This window comes from Mustela putorius, unplaced genomic scaffold (genome assembly GCF_011764305.1).
Source record: "Mustela putorius furo isolate JIRA1106 unplaced genomic scaffold, ASM1176430v1.1 tig00003845_pilon_pilon_pilon, whole genome shotgun sequence".
In the NCBI taxonomy this organism is placed as follows: Eukaryota; Metazoa; Chordata; class Mammalia; order Carnivora; family Mustelidae; genus Mustela; species Mustela putorius.
The window spans coordinates 24263740-24291391 of NW_025421998.1; the positions used below are offsets into that span (position 1 = coordinate 24263740).

Consider the following 27652-nt stretch of genomic DNA (forward strand, 5'->3'; position numbering starts at 1 on the left):
TCCTGGGACTCTGGGATCATGACCTGAGCCGAAGGCAGTTGCTTAACCAACTGAGCCACCCAGGCAACCCGCCCCATGTCTGCTTGTGTTGCCTTGCATCTGATTAAGCCTTAAAATACTTGCAGACTTTTGGAATTGTGCTAAGAAGTAACAGAGATGCATTAAACATGGCCTAGACTTGAGGAAGGGACATGAAGCTGGATATTGAAACATGTAAGACTTTCCTAGACAAAAACAAAGAAAATGCATTCCATAAATAAGAAACAGTATAGTGAAAGGCTGAATATATTTCTGTTTCTAAAGTACCAGATCTTGGAACTGTTATCCCTGAATTGGAGGTAAACCGTATATTTAATTTTGATGGGAACCACAGATGTCCTTTCAGAAAGAAAGCGACATGAATAATCTTTTCTAACAACTGTGCATCAGTGTTTACCAGAGTCTCGCCAACTTAGATATTAGCTGCACTCTAATTTTTAATATCTCGTGCCTGAAAAGTATTGTCTTCCTTTGTTTCTTTTTTAATTTGTATTTTCCTGACTGTTGGTGAGATGGGAAATCTTTATCTTTCTCTCTTTCTTCTGTGAATTCCTCTTAGTATTTTTCTCTCAGTGCTGTTAAATTACTTGTTCTTTTTACATTCATTCTCTTTAATATATTTATGTATTTAATTTATATTTTAAAATTGTATATTTAATATATTTTTTTAGTTTTTTGAAATAGTAGTTATGCTGTTTTAAAACTTAATTTTTTTTTGCAATCAATTCTGACTTCTCTGTTTGTAGCATAGATTTCGTTCAAGTTATAGTTATTTTCCAAACTATTCTTACTTTTCTAGAATGTTTATTGTTTTATTCTTTAGATTTATCACTTCACCCATCTGGAAATGTTATTTGTGTCTCTTGGTAGGTGGGACCTAAGTGTATTTTACAATCTGATCATCCCTTGCCTTATAGCCATTTATTAAATATTCCATTCCTCAGTGACTTGAAAATGCTGCTTTAGCATCAAATTGGATGTGTTTCTGAACTCCATTTTTCCCTTATTGATGTATTTTTTTTTCCAGATTGGTCACTTATTGATTACTTTGCCTTTATAAGTTTCTTTCATTATAATAATTTGGAAATGGGCACCTAGGTGTCTCAGTTGGCTAAGCGTCTGCCTTTGGCTCAGGTCATGATACCGGGGTTCCTGGGATTGAGTTCCGCATCGGGCTCCCTGCTTAGCAGGGTGTGTGCTTCTCCTTCTACCCCCTCCCCCTGCTTGTAATCTCTCTCACTCACTCTCTAATAATAAATTAAAAATCTTTAAAAAAAAAAAAACCAATATAGAAATAATAACATTCAGCTGAGAGGGTTGTGAGGCACAAGGACATAATAAACATCAAGCATTTACCACATGCCTTTGTCATAATAGATGCTCTTTAAATGTTTGTTGCTACTGTTTTTGCCATTTGTAATTATTATGCAACTGTCATTCTTGGCAGAATCAGTTTATTTTAGTTCCTGTTGTCTCATAGGGTTAATTGGTATTTGGCAGGTAAGAGCACTTATCCCATTGTTCTTTTACCAAAGTGTGAAGGTGATTATGCATTTCTCTTCCAGGTGAACTAGAGAATCAACTTAATGCCCCACCTCCCTGATGTAGCAAAACAAAAAAGTCTGTTGGTATCTTGATTGGGATTACACTTTAGTGTGTAGGTTAATTTGATGAGAATTAACTAAAAAGATGTAAAATTTTCAGAGATGGTGACTAATTTGCTGTGGAATACTTCATATTTGGAAGTTTTCAGATTTGCAAAGCAGATTACACATTAGTTACTTAAAATCAGAGGAAACAAAATTGTTTTCTGGGATGGCATAGAGTGATCAGATTTCATGCTGATTATCCTCTCAAAACTCTCAGAATGAGTGTCTGTGGATGATAAATTATTGTTTCTAATAATGTGAAGTTAGGGAGGCATTAGGGAGGGGCCTGTTAGCATTTCTTGGGCGCTGCACCATTTAAGACAGCGCTACTCTAAGTGTGGTTCATGAATCCGTGTCCACAAGCATGCACATGAGATGAATTCTGAAATTAAGGGTAAGCACTTCAATTTATAGTAATTGGCAGAGTAATTTATATGCTAACTTTGATAGTTTAAAAAAATGGATTTATATTTTATGTGGCATAAATTTTATTTTTCTAATACTAATAGTTCTGAGATAGTTGGGAAATAAAACACAGGACTGGTCCTTTGTCACATATAGTTTAAGAAGAACTTACTTGAAATAATTCAAGTACTTACTTGAAATAAAATATCTTAATATTTAAGATATAAGGAGCAGAAAACCTTGCTTGAATTGACTGAAATTTTGAGCACCCTTTTCCCCCAGGCTTCAGCATGCTCCCACATAATGGCCGCTTTTCTGTTTCTCTAATTTTGTAGTTTATTTCATTAGTTAGTTTCTGTCTCTCTGCCTGCATTGCCAGATTGCCTTTGAGAAAAGTTGTGTCAATTTACTGTCTTGTCCCATTTACTAGAGTGCCTTTTCGTAGCCCCCTAAACCAACATTTAGAAGTCTTATCGTCAAAAAATATTGGCTAATTTATTAGTAAATCTTATCTCAATTTAATTTGCATTTTCAATTTTTAGTAAATTGCACAATTTTCTGTCTCTTTATTAATTGTATTTTTCTATCTTTGCGTCAGTGACCTATTTTATGCCTTACTCATTTACCTCTTGGAGTCTTCTTGTTTTGATGATCTGTGTATGTGTTGTTTATGTGTTACATGTTTATATGTTGTTTGTGTGTACATAATGTGTTAATCCTTTGTCCACTAATAGAAATTTTCTCTCACGTTTTGCTTACTGCCTTTAATCTTAATGGTGTTTGGTTTTTAAATCTTGTTCTGTTTAATTTGTTCTTGTGTTTAAATCTAGAAAATCTCAAAGATTTACTAAATATTCATTTTAAATGTTTTTAGGGAGTCAGTTTTAACATTACTCTTGTATTTATCCTATAATCACTCCAAAATGTTTTATGCATAGGGTTGAGAACTACATTATTTCTTTTTTTGTCTTCAGATGGCTATTTAGTTAGTAGAGTTTTTTTGTTTGTTTTTCTTTTGTTTTTTTATAATCATACCCTTTCCTACTAATTTATCTTGCCACCTATATCATATAATAAGTTCAGATTTGGGATTTTTTCCTCCCTATTGATCTGCTTTAATACCAGAGTGTTCTTCTATATACTTATCCTAGTTTATTTCTACTTGTTATTTTTCCAGATAGATTTTTTAATTAGTTTTTTGTTCTGGCTTATGTTTGAGAACTAAGAGGTTGTTACAGGATTATAGTATTTTTCATTCTAAGGAATACTGATTTATGTATGGGGCAAAGTAGAATTAACCTTCATTTGAAATACAATATGTGCCTCTCCAGCACTGTATTTTTCTATTTCCCTCAATTCATATATTAGGTAGCACATGTTTTTATATCTCTTTTGATAGCAGGTTCTATTGTCCATCCAAGAAACACTAAAACATTGTTTATTTTATTAACTTGAAAATAAAAAGTAGACATATTTATGATTCATAAATATGTGTATAAAGGTTATATTTGTCTAACATTTATTGTAATCTCCTTTCTTGATATAAAGAAGCTCATGCTCACTACAATTTAGTAAAATTTTGCTCTCTGCAATTTAGTTAAAATTAACTGAGATTATTTTATTTTTAGGCTCCCCGCACCCTGTTAAGTAGTGCTATGGGAAAAAAGAAGAATGACTTCTTATTTCCTTGCTTCAGTCATTTTAACTTTGATTACATTTGTGTTTCTAGGTGGGGAAATGTTTTACATTTGTTTATTTCTTAAAGCAGTTCTTTTTTTTTTTTAAGATCTTTATTTGAGAGAGAGAGCAAGCATGTGTGCCAGTGAGAGTTGGGGGAGGGGCAGAAGGAGAGGGAGAGAGAGAATCTCAAGTAGACTCCCTGCTGAGTGTGGAGACCCGTGGGAGTCTTGATCTTACCACCCTGAGATCATGACCTGAGCTGAAACCAAGCATTGGCCATTTAAACAATTGAGCCACCCAGGTGGCCCCAGTGCAATTCTTGAAATGTCTGGGATTGGCACCATGAGCCCTGGGGGTGGTGTGGTGACTCCACTACTCTCAGATTTTCCTTAAAGGTATACTAACTTTGATAAAAGTGGTATAGTGTGTTAAATTTTGGGGGTGATTATATCCTATAGACATGTGGTAGATTAAATATGAGTAGTTCTCATATGTGGTATTCAGTATTGTTGACTAATGTTATTAAAAAATAGAGCTAAGTCACTGGAACTAAAGATTCCTATACATGTATTAATCAGGACATCAATATATCATCCTTGTGGCCAGAAATTTAGAATTGTCACTATTTTTAAGACTCCTTTATCGTATTAGTTAGTCTGTATTTTAAGAGGGCTTTCTCATGTTTTCTGTTTAAACCCTGAATTTCATTCATGAATTCTCTCTGCTGTATTACCATAAATAATTATCTAGTCTTTGTTTAAAAATTTCAGTCTCTCACTCCCCCTCACCCCATCCCCCGTTTTCTTTGGATGGCTTTGTTAAAAAGTTCTCTTAAAAAATTGAAATCTGATATCCTTTGATGCCTTAAGAATTCATAGAAGCTTTATGCCTACTAATGAAGTCTCTTATCTTTAATGATCCTTACTTAATACGTCAGAAGACAGCTGTCACAGTCCCTCCGTCTTCCCTTCTCCAGCCCAGAAGGACTCTTCCTAATTCTCATAAAGTGGGTGTCAGCTTTGAATAAAATGTGCTGTCACTAAATACAGCATGCCAAGTGTTCCTGACCATCAGTGGGAAAAGAGGCCCTATGACGTGTCTCCTGACACACAAGCATTTCATAACTCCTTTCTGAGTTCCCAGAGCACACAGTTATGTGACTTGGAGCGTACATTCTCCCCACCATCTGATTTTCTTTTCATTCTTATTAGCTTGAAAACATATTAATGTGGCACACCCATGGATTTTTCCTTGCTACTCAGAAATTGCCTGGCAAACAACTTTTCTTTCAACAACAGAGACTACCCATCTACCTATACTGCTTTACTAACCTGTATCCCTTCTGATTAAGCTTCAGTCTTTTCTTTAGTAATCAGAATCTTTTTTCTATCCTCTATCAGGTTGTTTTGGTACCCTCATCTTTTGCTTTCTAAATGTTCTTAAGTAACATTATTTTACATAAATTTTGAAAAGACCTAATCCCATGGCCAGGTGGGATCATTGCTACTGTACATTGTTAACAGTTATCTTGCCTTGGGATATGGCTGCTTATTAGTTGCTTGCTGGTAGGTGTGATTGGGTGACCAATTACCTGTGAAACTTGTTAAATCTTTTATTTTTTTTTTAGATTTTATTTATTTATGTATTTGACAGAGATCACAAGTAGGCAAAGAGGCAGGCAGAGAGAGAGGAGGGAGCAGGCTTCTCGCTGAGCAGAGCACCTCATGTGGGGCTCAATCCCAGGACCCTGAGATCCTGACCTGAGCCGAAGGCAGAGGCTTTAACTCACTGAGCCACCCAGGCGCCCCACCTGTGAAACTTTTTAAAGAATTTGCCCAACTTCTCTGTGCCCCAGGATCTTTTTATACCAAACACAAATTTAGGTAGAATAATTACTAAGGTAACTTGCTGCTTAAGTTTATTACCGTAAAGCTCATCCACAGACGTCTGATAATGTCCTCCTAATGACATGGAAGTGAATATTCTAACTAGTTTTTCGAGGAAGAGAGAGTATTTTACATTTTGTGAAGAAGTTAAATTTTTTAATGGAACTGAGATAGTATGTAAATATACTTCCAAAGTTTCTCAGGTCTTTTCTTCAGGCTTCTTCCTAGAAGGATTGAAGAGAATGTGATCTTATGGCCCATACTAGAAGGCATTAGTGTTTTCTATCAAGAAATTGTATTGAGGGATGCCTGGGTGGCTCAGTTGGTTGAGCATCTGCCTTCGGCTTGGGTCACGATCCCAGCGTCCTGGGATCAAGTCCCACATCGGGCTCCTTTCTCAGCAGGGAGCCTGCTTCTCCCTCTGCTTGCCATTCTGTCTGCCTGTGCTTGCTCTCTCCCCCTCTCTCTCTCTGATAAATAAATAAATAAATAAATCTTAAAAAAAAAAAAGAAATTGTATTGAAATTGAATAAATAGATCATAAGGCTGAAGGAAATTTCAGCCTAAAATTACTAAGTGAAAAGTACTTCTCTGAAATGGATAGAGAAAATAATGTTTGATGTTATTTAGTTAATGACCAAATTTAGAAATTTCTCATATAAGGTAATTATTTGAAAAAGTGAATAGTTGTTTACTGTGGTTAGGTAAGTGGAACTAAAGTGACTTGAAACTATATGATGTTGGTTTTTTTTAATTAAGGCTGTTGTACATGTGTTACTTGCTTGCATGCATTTCTCTTGTGATTTACTAAAAAGGGAAACATATGCTTGAATAATATGTTCCCATACTGAGTTACTTAATTATTTTTCACTATGGGTTCTATCTGGGAAAAAAAAACTTGCACAGATTGGCAGCAGAATGAATTCATACTATCAGCTAGTACTCTTTGCTCTCCTGTGTCACCAAAAATTTCTCTACTATATACCTTGTTATTATGTGTGTCATCACTTTATAAACATTTACCATAGTACTTTGGGAAAACGCCCCTTGAGAAAAATGAGGGATTGTCCACCCAATTAACATAAAGTTATAAGTCTTAGGGTACAGGGAACCTCTGTGAAGTTAGCAACTTCACATCTCCCCTATTTTTGGATTAACTATGTTTTTATCTGAAAACTGGAGTTGTGTTATCCAGCATTGTAGTTTTATAGACTATTGAAAATGTATCTCTAAATAAATAAATAGAAAATGTATCTAAGCAGAATTGGGATGTGCTATCTGTATAAAAGAAATGCCAGATTTTGAAGATGAAATATAAATAAAAATATGAATTATCTCAATAATTTTATCTTGATTACATTTTGAAACATTTATGTATAGGTTGAAGTATCTTGTTACATTCTACCTTCTTAAAAAAAATACATGGTTAGTAGAAAATTTAGAATTGCATCAGTGTCTCATGTTATATTTCCTTTGACAGCCCTAACCTAATGTGCTTGATTACTTATGGATCAGAATGATTTAAGTATTTGTAGTCTCAAAACTTACGGAAAATTTAATTAACTTGATATGCAGCAGTCCTTCATTTAAAATATTTTGCATGCTGTCTTCAACATGTGTCGTATTTCTGCTTCATACCTGTGTTTTTTGTTTCCTGTGCCTGCATTAACAAACACCTGTTCCCACCTCCTGGCCCACTGATTTTAATGTACACACACTTTAGGGTCTCTAGAAAATTTCAGATCATTCTGTGAAACTTTTTCTTACTCCACGTTGGTTTTTCCCCTCTGAATTTCTTTTGCTTCTGTAGAAACTATCGGAAAGCCAACATTTAATGAGATTCTATTTTAAAATAATCTCTAATGGTATTAGTGTGCTTCTGAGAAACATTTTGGTTGGGAGGGGTAGGGCATACACTATTCTTCTGTGTCCAAAACTGATCACTGTCGGTGCACCACAAACTGCATGACAGTGCAGAGTTGGCTCACGTATCCCCTCATGAACTGTAGGTGTAGGTGTAGGTCATTCTTCCAGTTTCCTAGTGCCTTGACAGCTATTACTAATGTTACGAAACATAGACACGTGATTTGAGATTATGCACTTTAAGTTAAGCCAATTTTTTTTAAGTGGTGCTTCAGAGAAACAAAAGTCATGACCCCAATGAGAAATGAAGGAAATTTCAGCCTTGTGTCTTTTGGTAAATCTGTAATGCCTTCCTTTGTACTTTTCATCTATAATGTCTGCCCTTTCTACTTTGAAAAAAAAAAAAAATGGTCTTTGAATGTTCAGGATGATGCCCGCCAACTCTTTGTGCTTGCTGGAGCTGCTGAAGAAGGCTTTATGACTGCAGAACTTGCTGGAGTTATAAAGAGATTGTGGAAAGATAGTGGTGTACAAGCCTGTTTCAACAGATCCCGAGAGTACCAGCTTAATGATTCTGCAGCATAGTAAGTAATCATAACTTCAGAACTAAACTATCATGAATAATTACTTGCAAGTCAAATATACCTCCCAGTCAGTGTTATTGCAGAATTGGCTGACACGTTCTTGTAAAACTCAGGATATTCTGGATGATGGTATTTGAAGATTTTCATGTTTTTTATGTTTGTAGATAGCATTGCTGCTACTTCCTTTGTGTCCAGAAGTGTCTCAAGAGACTCAAAGCTTATGTAACTCTCATTGAAACATGCAGAATGGACTATTTGCAGAGTGTTTCCAAGAAATTGGAACTTTGCAAAGTTCACTGAAAATTTGGGTATATCTCTAGTTTGCCTGGGACTAGCCCAAGGGGAGGGTATGTGGTGTGGTTCTTTTCATTATGCTAATAATGCCTGAGAAGAGTTGTTTGTCCAGTGACAGGCACCTTGCATGAGATGTACCCCTTTTGAAGGTGTGTGTGTTGACCCCAAGATGTTTTCTCATGGAGTAAAGTACTCTAAGCTTGAAAGTTGTCAGTTGTATGTGCCCTGTTGTAGCAGACCTTGTTTACAGATAGCTAAGTATAGTATTTTGTAAGAAAAATCTGCCCTGATTTTCTAGGTGGTGGCTACAGAAAGCTCATAAATCAAGTTGTGATAAAACCTGGTCAGGGAGCTTTCTGCTTGGTAATCTAGCTACAGTTAAAAAAAAAAATCATGTATTTGTTCCCATAATGTAGTATACATACTCAAAAATGTTGGATAGGAGTAGCATTAATTAGTTTTAAAACGTGTGCTGTGCACTCATTTTACTTTGCATGTTACTCCTTTCCTTGACCGAGCCATTGGTGTTCAGGAACGTTGAGGGTAAGATAGAAGATGGTGATTAGTAATGCGGTCTGGTAAATGCACGCACTTGAGCACAGTGAACAGACAGACAGATGGGGGCAGTTCTTGCTGGTGATCATGCGGCTGCAGGTCACTGGGTACACAGCAGGAGTGCTCGGCATTTGTTCCGTGAGTGATTCCGTGTGAAGGAGTAAGTAATACGCCTTAGTGTGTAACCCATACCAATATTTATTTTGCTGTTTCCTAATCTGTATGTTTAGTGCTTTACAGTGGGTAAACCACATACATTATTTCGTAGGTATTTTATACATGTGGATGTAACGTGTTACCCAGCACGTAGCTCCCCTCTCCAACTGGTATCATCGTTTCTTAGGCTGTATATCCCATGACTCACAGACTATGTCTTTGTCTTCCTGTTTTATATACTAATAATACAAAATAATTCTTTTAGAGCACCTCACATTTGTACATTTTGAGGTAACGTGATTTGTATTTGTATTGAAAGGATTGTTTTCTATCTCTGACGCTACACTGTAAATTCAGTCAGGTCTGTTCTCACCCTCTGTTCTTTCTCTTTTGCCTGGCACATAGTTGTCATTCGCTGTGCCCTTGTTTAATGATGAATGAATGAATACACTATACAGAGGCTAGAAGAGAAATTAGAAGAAAATTATTTACAGCAAGAACACAGCTCTTAGACCACATTATTTGCTTTGGCACCACCAGCACCTGCAGAAAGATCTAAATGGGAATCACTGTTAGTTGAGAAGGTTGCTCGAGCTGAGCCCAGCAAGGGGAGCTTTTTCAGTAAATAAGGGGTGCTTCTGAGGAATAATCGACTGACATCAATTTCCCCATGTGGTCGACTTCCTGGACCACGCAGGCTAATGACCAAGACTTGTTTCCTGTGCTCACATGTGTGGGTGTACACTGAGATAAATAAGTCATGTGGGCTCCTCAGTATTTCATCAGTAGTAGTTCTGACCTTAAGACAGCAATAATGGAGCATTTTTCAAGAATGAAGGAAGTCATAATATGTTTTTCCATAGTGGTCACAGTGCATTTTGATTTCTGAGTTTTTGGACTAGAGGTGGGGGGATGCTGCCAAGTTGCAATTTAGGACTATCTAGCCACCTATTTGCTTTAAATTCATGATCATTTAAAACAATTGGGAATTTTTCATGATGACTGTCTTTTTTATTTATCTTGCTGAAATACAACGTGCATTGTTTTGAGAGACTATTAGAACTGTAGCAATTTTAAGCAAAGAAATGCATCTGAGTAATCAGAGCACATTTTAAAGAAGAGTAACACACTGCTTCAGAGGGACAATTAGTAAAATATTGCCATGACCTGTTTAGTTGTTTATTAAATTAGATTTTCTTACGATAATGTATAACATTATATATGTGTAATTAAAAACACCCACTAAAGTACTGGGGGATCATCACCAGTGCAACAATAAGATAGTATTATTTCTCAGTTCAATAAATACAATATGTGTAACTCAAGCTATCTTCTATGAATCCTAGTATCATTATCACATACTTAGACTTAACTTTCTAAAACACGTTTGATTCCAAATTCAGTGTTTGGATAGCTTTTCAGCTCCATCTCTATGAATCAAATATTTATTGAGCTCTTTTTGTTTGCAAGGCCTGTTCTAAATGGCTAAGGAAGAGATTCAGAGGATAATAGCAATTAAAGTTGTAGTCGTTGCTGCCTCACTGTAATAGACATAGATATATTTCTAACTTGTCTTTGACCACTCCACTCTGGTATCAGAAAACACTGTAGGGATGCCTCCCCACGCTCAGCTGACCTTAGGATCAATTCCAGACTTCTCCTTTGAGTTTATGCACAACCTCCTAGTGGCCTTACTTTCTGCAAAACAAGGTGACTATTCCTGCCTCCATACTATTTGACTACTTCCCCTGATGTGGGATGGCACTGTTTTTCCCATCCCATCATTCAGATTTCTTTTTACAACCCTCACTGTCTAGGAGTGCTTCTGTAACCACTCAGGTTCATATTAATCTCTCCATACCTGGACTTTGTTAATAACATTATTTACCATATAAAATGACACCATGACATTTTAGTAGCCCAACATATTTGTCACTGTTGGCAGAGAGTATTGAATAGGTGGGTAACTAAGATCAGTGGGAAGTAAAATGTGAATATTGATTCAGGGATCCAAGAAGATGCAGAGTAAAAGAGCATGTGCAGTGTTTTCCTGTGTGTAACTTAAAGCTGGTTAAAAAAGTGAATGTAGCCTTTGGCTAGAGGTTTACTCATTACTTTCTCAAAAACTTAAAACTTTCTCAATCCTCCGATGTCTGGAAAATAAAGACAGATGTCTGGAAAATAAACACAGTGCTACCTTAAAGTGTGATAAAGAGAAACAAACTCCTAGTGTGCAGTTGGTTGTATCTGGTTTTTAAGAAGTTATTATTCTGTTTCCAACAAGGACAATTACTAATTCATGTCCTGGGAAAGCAAAGTACACAATACCTAGAAAATGTTAAAAGAGCTTTATGGCTGGAGAAGTATAAAAATTTTCATTTCAATGGGAATTGCATAACATATAAACAAATTGGTTATATTATATTATTACACAGAAATGTAAAAATGTCTAATAATTTAGAATCCTGTATGAATCAAAATGTTTTACTCCTTGGTATAGATGATCTTTAATGGCTGTATTAACTATTAGCATATTGTTTTGTTTATTTCCTCAGCTATTTGAATGACTTGGACAGAATAGCACAACCAAATTATATCCCAACTCAGCAGGATGTTCTCAGAACCAGAGTGAAAACGACAGGAATTGTTGAAACCCATTTTACTTTCAAAGATCTTCATTTTAAGTGAGTAGCTTCAAAGCATATCATTTAACAAATGTAGGTATCAAACACTTTGTTTAGTAAAGAAATGTGGTAGAATTAATAAGTTTTTAAAAACAGAGCTAGAAATTACAAAACATTCTTCTTAGGTGACTGGACAAAATATTTTGAGTGAAAGGGGACAAGAAACATTCTTAGGAGGAATATTTATATATTTAAGAAAAAATGGCCATGCAGATCTCTTGTCTATATTTTTCAGAGTGATTTAAATAAAATAGTTGGCCTAATGGAAAATAATTGTTCTGCTATTGTATATTTGGAGAAAATATTGTTATATATTCTTAGGTTAAAAAAAGAATTTTATTGATTATCTGCTTATTTATGGAAATACTAAAAATCAAGAGTACCTTAAAATTTTTCATGAAAATTTTTATTCATGCAAACATGTTTGCACTTTTTCATGATGAAAAATGCCATTTAATTTGGAGTGTGTACCAAATATTGAATTACTGAGGTTTGAGCAGAGAAGCACTGAATTGTAACTTTTTGAAACGCAAGGGATCTTGGAGCTCGTTTTGTCTAATACACTCATTTTGGAATGAACTAGACTCAGGGAAGTTCAGTGAAGCACTAATGTACAGATCTATGTTACTCTTTTTTTAAAGTATGAAAAAAATCTGTTGGAATTTGCTTCAGTTTAATGCTTTGAAACAGTTATAATAAAGCAGAGCTTCTGAAAGCATTAAAAGATTTCTAGTCGAAGATTAAAAATATTCATAAAGAAGCTCACTGTTAATAAGTTGTGGAAGTACAGTTACATCTATGCAACTGTACTTAGGATTCCTTCTATGAGTATCTACTTCAGAGAGAGCAAGCACATGCACGTGAGCATGGGTGTGAATGACGGGGTGGGAGAGGGAGAGAGAAAATAGTAGTAGGGCTTGATCTCACAACCCTGAAATAATAACCTGATCTGAAATCAAGACTGAGCCACCCAGGCACCCCCTTTCCAGAAGTATCTTAGGTACATTTGTTACTATCATTTGTCACTAATTTATCCCATATTCACTGGTTCATGTAATTGAATTTTCCAGAAAACTGAAATTGAATTTTAATTTTCTATGGCAGCTTCTCTCCAAAAAAACCCCAAACATTGTGCTGCTTTTTAAAATACAGAATTATAGATTATAACTACTTTATCTGACCATGTAATTTTGTACTTTAATACATGATCAAGTTTTTCATCTGCTTTAAATTCTTCCCTGCTTCACTAGTTTTTAATTGTCAGTGGACATTTTTTGGCTGCTAGCAATAGCTCTTACCAAAATCATTTACTGTCTTTTAATCTGTTTACTGTTTCTAGGATATTAGATGACCAAAGCTGGGAATAGTAAAACATTAATATTTAAATAGTCTGATTTAGATGGCATTGATATGGGAACTATTGTCATATTTATTGTAAAGTTACAAAATAATTTTAAGGAAACTCACAGTCAAAATGAGCCTTCAGAGTTTTCTCGTTTTTTTTTTTTTTTTTTTACTTTGATTGATATGTACATATATTTTTCCTTTTTGCTTTATTTTAAATGCTTTATTTTAAAAAAGCAAATATTGATTGTTCAAGCAATGACTGTGCTCTAACAAATGTAGTCTGAGGAGAAAATGCATGGAGTTGGGGGTTAACAAGAGCAACTTCTTGAGTCAGGTTACCCTAGTAGGTAAAGTGGCCATTTGGTTAAGGTTCTTGGCACAGAGCATTGCCATCTTGCCCGTTGTCAGAGGTGTAAACACAAATGAGGTTATTGCCTCAATGGGAAATGAAGAGCTCTATCGATGAGGAAATGTGCAGTCATTCAGTACTTTAGGCAGTCTGTACAAAATTCACTTTCAGTCTTGGTTCGATTCACCTTAAACATTCACCTGCCAGACCATACTCTTCCCTTCCAGCCTCGGTTTCTCAGAGTTGTCATTTCGTCATTACAGAAGGGCTGGGATTCAGTAAAGCCGGCTCGCAGCATGCTGCTCCCCGGAAGTCCATTCATCTCTAGTCTCCTTGGGTGAGGTAGAATTTCACAGGACGTGTTTAGGTACTGTTTTCACTTGCTGCCTTGAACATAGGTTTGTCAGGAACTTGAGATAAACTTTATCTTATTTTGGATTTGAATTCTGTTAAATTACTATCATTGCTAACATATGGTTCTAACTTTGCTTTTTGTATGTTAAATGAGCCTCAGAAGAATGAGGGCAGAAATCTACTTAGAATAAGTCTACTGGGAACTCTTAAGTGTGTCTTAGTATTGTAATTCATTGTTTTATTTTAACAGTTTCACTTAGTTTTGGTATGATTGGAATTAAATTCAAAATGAGGCAATCAAGCATTATAATTTAAGAATCTATATTATCACTTTTGTGACTAGGCATTTGTAGAAAGTGTCTACATGGATTATTTTGCTTTAAGAAATCAATAGTTTTGCTCTAATAATTTTGCCAAATACAAAATTGGAATACCCCTTCTATTATAAAATTATAAGACAAATGTGTCTTCCTTTTTTATAGTACTATAAATGTGAAATGGGTTTTGGAGTATGTTATAAGGCTGATGGACTTATATGGTCAGCTAGCTTTGTACCAGTCAGTCTGGGTCCCAGAATTGTTAGGTCACAGTCTGAAGAAAGTCATAACATTTCAGAATGTTCAGTATTCCCCTGCACCTTTTCCTTCTCCCCCTAAAAATAAAACCTAAGGAAACTCAAATTCATTCCACTATTTGATGCTAGAAAAAAGTCTAATCTCTTCATGTGAAGCAGAATGTATTATAATTTTCTTCAGTTTTTGGTTAAAAAAATAGTTCAGAATTTAAAGATAATTCTAACGTATGTGTGAAAAAGAAATAATGCCTTAGGCACAATCATTTGTAACATCAGATTTTAGTCATTTTTGCTCCTTGGCTAAGGAATTAGACCAGTGATTCAAAAGTATGGTTCCCAGATCTGCAGCATCAACTTTATCCCTCGGGTGATTCTGTTTTATACTAGCGTTTGAGAAGTACTGGTTTAGATGAAAGGTTCTTTGTTTCTAAATTAGAGATTTTTTTGTGTGTAGTTAAATTACTTGATTTCATCAAGTTAAAGCTCTCTTACCTTTAACATTTCACAGCATAGCTGGAAGACCTAGATCTTGAATTTTGTAAAGCTCGTCTGTTATTGCTTGAAGGTATTTTAAAATATTCTGTAGATAGAGTTCATTCATTCATTCAACAAATATTGATGAAGTACGACAAAGTCTTTGTCTCTACATTGTTGGGAAGCAGGGGGCAGGGGGAGATGAAATAAATATAATTATCAGGAGGTAATTGCTATAGTGAAAAATACAGCAGCCCTAGGAAATGAATATATCCCCTTCCACCTTGCTTTAACAAATTTCTACAAGGTAGATGGCATAAAACAACAAATTTATTTTTTCGTAGTTCTGGAGCCTAGAACTTTGAAAACAACATGTCAGCAGGACTGTCCTTTTCTGAAGGCTCTAGGGAAGAATCCTCTCTTGCTTCTTCCTGCTTCTGGTTGTGGTCAGAAATCCTTGGTGTTCTTGTGTCACATGGCCTTCTCTGGTTCCTCTTGGCTTAATGGCTCCTTTGTCAGTTTCTCTCTCATTCCTCTTATATTTTACTATAGCAACAAGGAGAGAAGCAAAACCATACCCTGCACACTTTGCTTGGAAATTTCCTCAACTAATACTCTAGTTCATCCCCTAACACCCAGCACTAGAGCACAGTCTAGCGAAGATTTTGGGACTTTGCAAATGATTACCTTTTCTCCTTTTGAGTTCCTTTTGAGAACTCATCAAAAACATCTTTAATATTCAAATACCTCCCAACATTATGTTCATGATGATAAAATATCCCCTAAGATAGGAATATCTCCAAAATTATTACCTTCTGTGTCTGTGTTTCTAACCGACCATCTTTTCAGAGCAATCTGGGCTTTTTCTGTTGAGTAAGTCAAGATTCTTCTAGCCTCTCCCTCTTACTCAATTCTACAGTCACTTCCTGTCCCTTCCAAGGAATTGACTTCTAGGACCATGGGGGCTGGCAGGTGCAGGCTTGGACAGGAACTGATGCTGCAGTCTTGAGGTAGAATTTCTTTTCCTTCTGTGAGACCTGTTTTTGTTCTTAAGGCCTTCCAGCTGTTTGGATGAAGTCTGCCCACATCAGCCGGGATAGCTCTTCTTTACTGAAAGACCACCAATTAGAGATGTTAACTACGGTGATAAAATACCCTCACAGCAGCACTTACGTCAGTGTTTGACTAGCTTTATGGCCAAATTGACACATAAAACTCACCACCACAGAAGGAAATTGTGGGATGGGATGGGTTTGGTTTGGTTATTATTTTACATTGAGTAATCGGGATATATGTGCCATTTGATCAGAGGAGTTATTGAATAGTCTTTTCGGTAAGCTTATTTTCAACTCGTGTTCTTGGCAGCTTAACAAATGGGTAATCATTTTAAGTTCTTTTATTTTGTTCTTATTTGATCTTTATTACCAGCTCTCTTTTTTGTGTCCCACCCATATTAATTCATTGTGTGGTAGAATCATTTTGTGATGTAGCACACTTAACAATTCGCTAACTAACCCAATAGAATGAAGGACACTTAACAATATTAGTTGATGCACTCAGATTTGGTTTATAGGCCAGCGCTACTCTGCAGGGAAATTCTTTTTGCCTGAGAATTAAATAGGGACTGTTTTAATTAGTGCACCATCGAGATAAATGGACCCTTTTAGAATGTACCAGTTTGCATCGTGTTTCCATTATATAAGTGGTTATTTCTAGGTTGCATAACAATATGTGAATTTCAACTTTTGCTTAACTTAATATACTCTTATAAGGAAAAGATCACTGTCTATATACAGTTTGTGTTACTACCCTGCACTAAGCTATAATGGTCTACTATGGTATATTGTATAACTACTTTTTTTTTACTCTAAATTTTAAGACTGTTAGTAGTCTTAACCCACTGATCCATTCCATCTCTTATTTTTGTTTCTATACCATGGTTTTACTTGTTAATTTAGGCAACCTTTTCCCCCCCTGTTGCTCAGCTTTTTCTTATGGAACAAGGTTTCTTCTCCATGTCAGAGTCCTACTTGTTGCCTCTGAGAGAGAGGAAGCATTCTGTAGTGGGAAGAGGGGACTGTGTCCTCTGCCTCTAATGTTCTGTGACTTTGTCAAATTGAATATGCCCTATTATCTCCGCATTGCCGGCTGCTTCCTATGACTTCTCAATGTTTACTCATAGTGCAGTCCACTCATTCGTTTCTGCTTTAATGTTCCGATCTAAGTGTTCTCATATGTTAATGAATGTGTTGTTTTTTGAGGGTATTTTGGGCTTTGTTTTCAATCAACAGTTTTTAAAAACCAGACTTTTTTTCCCTTTTTGAAAACCAGTTTCTGACATCATTTTCCTCCTGTAATGTTCTCCTTTCTTTCCATCCCACATCTCCCTGCAATTTGGAGCTTTTTTGATGATGTTATAGAACCCCCCAGAGCTTTTGGACATTTAATGTGATGTCCAATGCATTGCTTCTCTTCCAGAATGTTTGATGTGGGAGGACAGAGATCTGAGCGGAAGAAATGGATCCATTGCTTTGAAGGAGTGACCGCCATCATCTTCTGTGTGGCGCTCAGTGACTATGACCTGGTTCTAGCTGAAGATGAAGAAATGGCAAGTAGAGCTACTGTTGAAGATTAAGTGTGAAATCTGAAGGGCTGGAGATGTTGCCAAGAATTTTTTCTGAGAAAAATTCTTGAGTAATTCTTCTTAGTGCATGAATTATTTGAAAGTTCAGGGTTTTTTTTGTTTTTTTTTTCTCTCTCTCTCTCTAGCTCTTCTGTTTTTGTAATAAAAGGGAAGTATACTCACTCAAGAAGCACAGACCCCCAAAAGATGAAAAGACTGATAGTTAATCTCACTTCAACCCTCTGTGCTTAACTGTGCATTTCCTGTATGTGGTTCTCTACATAATGTCTGAAAGTAAAGTTAGTTCCCATAATAGTCCAAGGCTCATTTTTCTTAAATGTTACTTCTGTCAGCTGGTTATCTTTGATCCAGGTTATACTTTGCTATTGATGTGTAATTTTCAGATGTGTTCCAACATACCGTTAGAGGAAATATTTTTAAATAGAAATTTAAAATTCTGTCATTTTAAATTAATGTTAGTACACACTGGGGGGTGGGGGAAAGAGCTCACAATGTCACTTTTGTGTTTTAAAATCAGGCACATACAATTACAGGGCAGTAGGTACACGATCCCATCATACATCCATTTCTCAATTTGGCACTATAAAATGTATCCATGCCCTTTTAGAAAACACAGGTACTAGAAGGGCTGGAAACAAGATTGGAGGTTTCCTTCCCTGATACACCGTTATCTTTAGAGTATTGGGCTAATTGTGTCTCAGCTTGCTCAGTTTAATTTATTAATCTTTACAAAACCTCTCCTTGTCTTTTAATGGAAACTTTGATTCCCCCCGTAGCAGCGAGGTCTCTCCTCAGATGTTAGCACTCGGCAGCTGTACACTGCAGGGTCCCGAAGCCAGGGGTCCCCAGGCCCAGTGACCCGTGGTGGACACTCCATGAGCACCGGTGGAGTGCAAAACACATGCACCTCACCTGTAATCAAGTGTCCTTGTCCCTAAATGGCAGGAATGTATTTTTATGGTACGCGGGGTTTCAGCTGACTAAGCTCTGTTTTATTTTAGTGCTTTTTAAAAAGTAGTGCTTCTCCAAATCCTTGCCCTCATGACAGATAATATTCTTTTCTGTTACAGAATCGAATGCATGAAAGCATGAAGTTGTTTGACAGCATATGCAACAACAAATGGTTTACAGATACTTCTATTATACTTTTTCTAAACAAGAAGGATCTCTTCGAAGAAAAAATCAAAAAGAGCCCTCTCACTATTTGCTATCCAGAATATGCAGGTATGCTGCTCTCTGTGGATAACTTGTCAAATCATGGATCTCTAGAGAAAGTCCCCCTAATGCAAAATTTCAGTTATAGATTTTGAGTCTTTGCCTTTAAGGGAGAATAACTCTTACCTTTAAGGTAGATTATTAAACTATGCTCAAGGACAGATAGTTTCTTGAGGTGTAACTAAGATGATTGAAAATAGCATAGTTGTATGGAAAAGCTGTTAAGATCGTTTTCTGTGATTACTCCAAGTCTTCAGAAACTTAAAATACTGGTTTTTTTATCCAGTGACCAGATCTCCTGTCAGGTATGTGTGACGCACCCTAAGACAAGTCTGTGCACACAGCCGAATCTCAAACACCCATATACCCCTAAAGCAGTGCAGCATGTTACTACAAAGGAACATGAGCCGTAATTGTAGGGGATATCTGAAGAAGGAATCTGTGAAATTACTTAACTTTTCAGGGGAGTCAGGCAAAGGTTCGCAAGAAATCCTAGCACTGGTAATGAGACTGTTAATGGTCCTGTCACTTCCCTGCGGCAGGAAATGGTTCGCATGCCTGAGCGACAGTCCTGGCCTCTGATGATGAGCTCTTTGATCTTGAACAAGGCCATTAATTTACCTGGGTCTCAGTACTCCATTTGTGAAATCAGAAGTTGAGTTAAAACTTGGTTTTAGTTGTGTTTCTTGGAACCTCTTGGGCTGCATTTGAAAAGTGGGTCCCAGAAATGGAGACAATTCTCTCTGCCACCAGGACATGCACACAGCATCTCTTTTATTAAAATCGAGTGACTTTGTTGTTAATCTGGTTTACATTTTGGGTTTCTGAATAAGATTTTATTTTAGTGAGGAGAACTCTGTGCCTCAAATAAAAAGAGTTTGACTACCACTGGTTTATAGGATTTGGTTCATTTAGCTAATTGATACAAGTTATTCACCCTCACTCCATCCTTTCTTTTAAGACTTTTTTTTTTTTTAAGATTTTATATATTTATTTACTTACTTACTTTTGCTTGAGACAGAGTGGGAGAAAGAGTGTGTACAAGCCAAGGGAAGAGCAGCGGGAAAAGCAGATTCCCTGCTGAACAGGAAACCTGACCTGTGCCACCTTTTTTTTTTTTTTAAAGTCTCAAGAACTTGTTTCATTATAAACACAATTTCAGTCTTACAGGGAGTACATTGTACAATGAATATTTACTGCCCTGTCACAGTCACTGATAAAACAGTTCTGTGATGGCAGTGCCTTCACATCTGTCTCCTGCAGGTGAGAACCCTGGAGCTCAGTGACTGTCCAGACCCATGTCTGTGGCACTCCTGCACCCAGACCCTTAACAGCCAGACCCCCACAATTAAATCCACACTAGAACCAAAGGGGAAGGTTCTTTGACAAATAGAATCACGCTATTTATTATTACAGGGTTTTTCGATGTGTACTCCAGGGTTAGACTTCATAATTATTTCACATAGTTGTTTACTTTTAAACGTTTTTCTTTTTGAAAGTCATAGTATCTGGTCACCTTGTTCTGAAACATTGTAGTGCTTCTTAGGAATAAAATTATAGTTCTGTCTCCAAATTTGACGTTAGCCAGAACCAGTGTGCCTCAGTTTTGCCTATACTTTCATCTTCCAGTTTATTTTTGTCATTTTCTATTATCAAGTAGCCATTCTGTGCTAATACTACCAGAGTGCTCCCATGAATCCATAAATACCATATACCAGTAGGGATTTCAGAGCCGCCAAGAATATTTCTCATGTTGTCACGTAATTTCCTCATGTGCCCAGGATTAGGGCGTGCAATGAGGACTTGACACGATAATCCTGAGTTTTGATTCTGCTGCAGCACTGCAAGCACTGCTTGCTGCACCGTTCAATTCCCACGACTGTTGGCTTTCCACGGAAGAAGCCTGTATGGCCTCTAAACTATGTGGTTGGTTTCTCTCTACCACTGCCTGCTCCACTTTCCCCCTCTTCTGCTTAAATATCCATATGTTGGCATTTCACCACATTCCATCTGCAACCTCTGATCCTTGAGCGCACTCTCCTTTCATAGTCTTGTTTATTCTCAACATGTTATATTCCAAAGTCGATTCTCATTTCTCTCTAGAGCCTCAGGCTTCCATTTCCAGCTGCTTGTTGAATATGTACATGCTTTTTAGCCCCTGAAACTCAAACTAAACTCATGGGATTTGTTTTCTCAAATCTCTTCTATCTCCCTTTCAGTGCTTCAGGTCTCCATTCGTGACCCAGGTTATCACCTATCCCTGCCTTTATACATGACGGTTCTAGCGCATGGAGAAAAGTTCTGTCACCTTCCCACCACATCCTTGCCAATCTTAATTAAAATCAGATGAGAAATGTGCTCATGAGTTTATTCATATATCTTGTAGCTCTTGGCACGGAGCAGTCTAGCTACCCATAATATATACAGCAAGTTGAGCTATGCACTCAGTGCAAGCTGTTTTCCCAAAGCATATTTTTAATTGACAGGTTGCATTAACTTCTATCCATAAGACACAGTTTATTGCTTTAGGAATTCAGAATATCAACCTTATTGTGATTTAATAAATTAAATTTTGATTTGTAAAGTATATGGTATCTACTAGCAACCTGAGTTACATTAAAATGTAAACTTATTTTAACAATCTAGAAAAAGTATAAAAATTCCTAGAAACATACAACCTACCAGGACTGTGTCATGAAGAAATAGAAAATCTGTTCAGACCAATTACTTCATAATCATAACTTCCCAATAAGTAAGTCCATTACCAAGTGGCTTTACTGGTGTATCCTACCACCATTTACAGAAGAATACATACTAGTCCTTCTAAAACTCTTGCAAAAAAATGGAGGAGGAGGGAACACTTCCACACTCATTTTATGAGGACAGCATAACCCCAATACCAAAACCAGACAAGGATGACATAAGAAAATTATAGGCCAATATCCCTAATGAACATGAATGCAGAAATCCTCAATGAAATATTAGCAAACAGAATTCAGCAATCTGTTCAAAGGATCATACACCTGATGTAGTGGGGTTTATTCCAGGGACACAAGAGTAGTTTAACATTTGCAAATCAACATGATATACCACCTTAAAATTAAAAAGTCTTATCTCAAATGCAGAAAAACCCTTTGACAAAATTCAACATTCACTTATGATAAAAGCTCAGCAAAGTGGGTGCAGAGGGAATGTACCTCAGTATATAAAGGTTATACATTATAAACCCGCAGTTAACATCATACTTCCAACAGTGAAAAACTGCAATCCACTAAGATCAGGAACAAAACAAGGAATCCCTGTCTCGGCGCTTTTATTCAACATAGTATTAGAAGTGCTACCCAGAGCAGTTTGACAAGAAATAAAAGGCATCCATACTGGAAAGGAAGAAGGAATACCATCACTATTTACACATGACAGATATATATGAAACTCTAAAGACTTTACCAAACACCTATTAAACTAATCAATGAATTCAGTCAAATTGCAGGATACACGGTATATACACAGAAATATTTTGCATTTCCATACACTAGTAATGAAGTATCAGAAAGAAATTAAAATACTATTTACAACCGCATTAATACCTAGGAATAAATTTGAGGAATAAATAAATTAATACCTAGGAATAAATAAATATCTCTACACTGAAAACTACAAGACATTGGTAAGAGAAGTAGAAGAAGACCTAAATAAATGGAAAGATATTCCATGTTCATGGAAAAATACTGTTAAAATACCTCTACAACCCAGAGCAATCTGTGGGTACAATGCAATCCCTATCAAAATTCCAATGGCATTTTGTTTTCCCACAGAAACAGTATAAACAATCATAAAATTTGTGTGGAACCACAAAAGAACCCAAATAGCCAAAGCAATCTTGAGAAAGAACAGAGCCAGAGTCAGCATGTTCCCTGATTTTCAACTATATTATAAAGCTGTAGTAATCAACACAATATGGCATTGGTATAAAAATAGACACATATGTCTGAGGAACAGAATAGAAACTCTAGAAGAAAACCCACACACATATGATAAAAAAAATTTACAACATAGGAGCCAAGAGCACACACTGAGGAAAAGGCAGTTTCTTAAAAAAATTGTGCTGGGAAAACTGGACCACAGTATTACACCATACACAAAAATGAACTTAAAATGGATCAAAGACTTAAAATTAAGACTCCAGATCATAAAACTCCTGAAAGAAAACAAGCAGTGGCTCTGAGATATTGGTCTTGGTGATGCTGTTTTGGATCTAATATCAAAATTAAAGACAACAAAAGCAAAAAATATACAAGTAGGACCACATCAAACTGTAGAGCTTTTACACAGCACAGGAAACCATCAACAAAATGAAAAGTCAACCTATGGAATGGGAGAAGATATTTGCAAATCATGTATCTGATAACGATTAATACTGAAAACCTATCAAGAGCTTCAGCTCAATAGTAAAACACTAAAATATGGCTAGAGGCTTTGAATAGACATTTTTCCAAAGAAGACATATAGATAGATGGTTGGCAGGTCCTTGAAGAGGGGCTTAAAATCACTAATCATCAGGGAAATGCAAATCAAAACCACAGTGAGCTATCACTTCACCTGTTAGAACAGGTATTAGCAAAGAAACAAGTGTGGTGAGGATGTAGAGAGGAGGAAACCCTCTTGCACTGTTGGTGAGAATGTAAATTGGTACAGCCACTATGGTAAATAGTATGGAGAGTCCCACAAAAAATAAAAATTGGAATACGATCTGGCAATTCAACTCCTGGGAATATTTCCAAAAAGAATGAAAACACTTGCACCGCCACATCTGTTGCAGCATTCTTTACAAAAGCCAAGATATGGAAAGTGGAGGGAAAGCACTTAGTATCACAGGTGGGAGTTGGTGTATAGGGTCCTGCCTGACACGTCGTGAGCCACAGATGGGGGAGAGAGGGTCTCGGAATAGCTTTACCAAGCAGGCTAACGGGATCCTGAAGCCAAGCAAGTAATTTTGTTATTACTGCAAAAGAGAGTTTTTTTTTTTTCCAGAAGGACCATTTTTGAGGTATTATATATGTACATATATAAAATATATACATACGTGCACACTTAGCATAAATGTGAAGCTCACTGGATTTTAAAAAATGAAAATGCAGATATATTCACCATTTAGATCAAGAAACTGAATATTACCAGGTCCCCAGAACCCCTGTCATGCTCCTCCCAGTCTTAAGCAGTCACAACCCCCACCCTTCATACACACACATGCACACGCGTGCACGTAATTATGACTTTCATCATTTTTTATCAATTTTGATTGTTTTCCATCTTTTTCCAAACATCAGTTGAATCGTACAGTTATATACTCTCTGTGTCTGGCTTGTTCCGCAATGTGGTTCTGGACCTCCTTCATGCTGTGCATAGCAATAGTACTTTATCAATTCTCATTACTGTCTGGAAACTCATTGTGCAGCTACACAAGCTTTATTTGCCAGTCTACTGCTAATGAGCTTGAGGGTTGTTTCCTAACCTTGAAGTTGGTTCTGCCATGAATAGTCTTTTACAGGTCTTCTGATGAACATTTGTCTGTGGCTCTGTCAAGGGCACACTGAGATCCTATGGCTGCCTCATGGAGTATGTGTGTGATTGTCTTTAGATATGGACTACTTCCTCAGTTCTTGTACTCAGAAGTCTTTAAGCTCATGGCCATAAGCCACATTGTAGACCCATGTACAATTTTTGAATAAAGAAAAATGGGAAAAGCTAATTGATATGTATAGAGAAAAGGGAATAAAAAGTTCTGATCAGCATTCAGCCAACATTCCTTGATCAACCATTAGGTTAGAAAGTAAATGACATGCCACCCTCAGGGAGAGTTGGCTCAGTATTGGGATGGAGCTTATAAGGGAGAAGAAAGGGAGATCTGGTGCTTGAATCTGGCAGGGACAGAGACCCTGGGGAGCATGGAATACCATGCTTTTGATTGTAGGGTTTCTTTGAAAGGCTGGCTGACAGTCATGAAAAAGTAATTAACATTGGGTATTTTTCATTTAGAAGAAATCATTTCTCTTATCCCCAAAGGAAAAATACAGGGACCGAATCCACATATTTTGTATGTATGAAACAGACTTCAGTATTTGCAGGTCCATTTTGCTTAAGCATGCACTCATTTTAACTCTTCGCCTGGTGTTTTTCTTGCCTTTTCCTATCTCAGGCTCAAACACATATGAAGAGGCAGCTGCATATATTCAGTGTCAGTTTGAAGACCTCAATAAAAGAAAGGACACAAAGGAGATATACACCCACTTCACATGTGCCACAGATACTAAGAATGTGCAGTTTGTTTTTGATGCTGTAACAGATGTCATCATAAAAAATAATCTAAAAGATTGTGGTCTCTTCTAAGTTTTGCAGTTAATGGGGGAAAAATGCATTTTCAAACCAAATGAGTGCTTATATGGGGATCTCTCTAAACTAGAGTCTTGCAGCAACACGGGAATGTAGTATACGGCAAATGCATCTGGGACCTGACCAAAGTTGTTCTGTTGTGTCTTTTTTTAACTGAAAGGAGCAGAAGGACCTTTCTTAAATGTGAGAAGTGGTCCTGCAGTGTGAAACTAAGGGCAGTGTTAACGCTCGGCTCTAGTGTATTGATGATTTCTGCGTAAGTGTAAATATGCAAATGTATGTATACATGTATTTATAACTTTAGTTTTCCACACTACTTTTAGGCTTTAAGAGTGGCAACTTAAGATTCTAGCGTGATGGCTTTGGTAATATCAGAAATATTAGGTACTTTGTACTGAATGACAGACTATTATTTTGTTTGCCAGTTTTAAACAGCTTTATTTATGTTCCTGTCCTGTAAATTTTTAAGTACAGTAATTAAAAATAGGAAACATTGCAGTCCTTATCTTGATTATATGTATACTTATAATTCTAAAGTTATTTGTACAAACATTGCACAGACTATTTTAATAACATGATTTGTTCTTTAAATTCAGTGTGTTTTACTGAAATGTTCTTCAGAGGATGACTATACCTGCCTTTGGATCAGTTATGTAAACATTGTATGCATTTTAATTTTTCTTTTAAGAGTGCATGCTGATCTGATTCTACATTGAATTTGGTTTGAAAAACTAAAAATTTCAGATTTTTGAGGATATACTCTTAGACTTACTGTAAACACTTAATTTTTATTCAGTTGGTTTGTTTTCACTTTGAATTTTAATATTTGGATGGTATTCATGCATTTCCTTAAAAGGTGATGCCAGATTAATTTTTATACACTTTAAATAACTACATTTTTATTTATAACTAAGTTTAGGTGGATTATCGAGAGCATTTTGTGGGTAAAAAATATGTCCGCATAATGAATTTTGAGATATTCATTTGTGTATTTCCTTTGGGAAATCCCTTGTACCTAGAACACATGATAGTTCCTTATTTGGAAGATAACAAGAAAGACCTTTGATTATTCTGCTGCTGATATAATGCAAGCTTTAAATTCATACGTATAACTCGTTTCAAATTTAATTATCACACTATACTAAAATTACTTTTTTCCCTTAGACTATTCAGAGTTCCTCCACTTGCTTGAGTTAATCTTTTAAAATTATACTATTATTTCTGAGTCTGAAATGGGCAATTACACTTAGAAAATGAGTAGTAGTATTTAATAAAGTCAGTGACTGTATGTATCCTGAAATAAGTCTTAAATGTCAGCTCGATATTGAATTTTGATAGCCTTTTCTTTTGATTCTTCACAATGTGTCTCTGTGACCTCATTTCAACAACATGAACAGCATTCCCTACGCTCCGTCTGTTTTGTGTCTTCATCTTGAAGAAGTCCTTCAGTAAGCTCTGTGGATAAGTACTTTCTAAGTTGAGTTATGTGCTGTCATTTTGTTGGAGTGTATTTCTTGACGTGTATGTGTACGTATGTGTGTATGGGGGTAACCACAGACTACATTTTCACCTGTTCTATTTTGGGGATTCGTTTTTCTTCTTTGTAAAGAAATTTGAAGTTATCACACTTTTCTTAAATGTGTTAGTTTAGATTCTTTATGTGCCTTTCACAAAAGATATGTTCTCATTAATTTTACCAATGAAAGACCTGTAACATCCATATCGTGAAGCTATGTATGAGATTCACCTGTACTAAGAATAAATTTGAATCACGAGAAATACTGTTTAAAAAGCCACAAAGAAGCACATCTTGGTGACCATCATTGGTGAATTCCTGAACTTTATTCTGTGTAATTGTGTTACTAATAAATCCTAATAAATTTAAATTTTTAAAATTTTACAAACCTGTTGGCTAAACACATGTTTTGCATGAGGATTTAAGTATCTCTCTAGAAAGTCCATTTCTCCAGTGTCCTTGCTATCTTTTTGCAATTTCATCTACTCCAGAAGCTTGAGTAAATTTTGGGGCCCTAAGTTTTCCTCATGAACTATGGTGTCACATTTAGGACTGCCTGCTTGATATCCCCTTCTGAGAATGTACTGCCTGCTCCAAGCCCATATGCACCAAACCGTCTTCATTCTACCATTAAACTAGTTCTCACCTCCGGGTGTAGCCCACTCAGTACCATCATTTATTCAATCCCTTAGTGGGGAACTTTTTAGCCCTCATCTCCATCTCTAATAAGCCACCATCTTGCTCACAAGTCTACTTATCTAATGCCTCACTGGATTTTATTTTTTTCTTTATCTTTACATTCTTTACATTCCTACTGAATGCAAGTTTTTGCTTAACTCCCACAGGAAATGGCTTATTAAATTTCCGGCCTCCCATTTCTCCCTTCTCTAACCCAGGCCAGTTATCCCAATATAGAACTGCAGCTGTGTTATCGTCTGTGCATTGACCTGCATTGGCTCTGACCTGTCAGTAAAATCAAATTTAACTTCGCTTC

At 36.3% G+C, this 27652-nt stretch overlaps 1 protein-coding gene across 3 annotated transcripts in view; it reads left to right on the plus strand.

The window, feature by feature from the left end:
- GNAI1 (G protein subunit alpha i1) overlaps nucleotides 1-27042 on the plus strand; it is an 82705-nt gene extending 55663 nt beyond the window's left edge. For all 3 annotated transcript variants that reach the window (XM_004739610.3, XM_004739611.3, XM_045089721.1), the window contains 5 exons: nucleotides 7949-8106; nucleotides 11667-11795; nucleotides 17372-17501; nucleotides 18608-18761; nucleotides 24949-27042. In XM_004739610.3, coding sequence (XP_004739667.1) covers nucleotides 7949-8106; nucleotides 11667-11795; nucleotides 17372-17501; nucleotides 18608-18761; nucleotides 24949-25139 — 762 coding nt within the window. In that variant the 3' untranslated portion in view covers nucleotides 25140-27042. The remainder of the gene's footprint in view (nucleotides 1-7948; nucleotides 8107-11666; nucleotides 11796-17371; nucleotides 17502-18607; nucleotides 18762-24948) is intronic.
- Nucleotides 27043-27652: the final 610 nt, after the last annotated feature.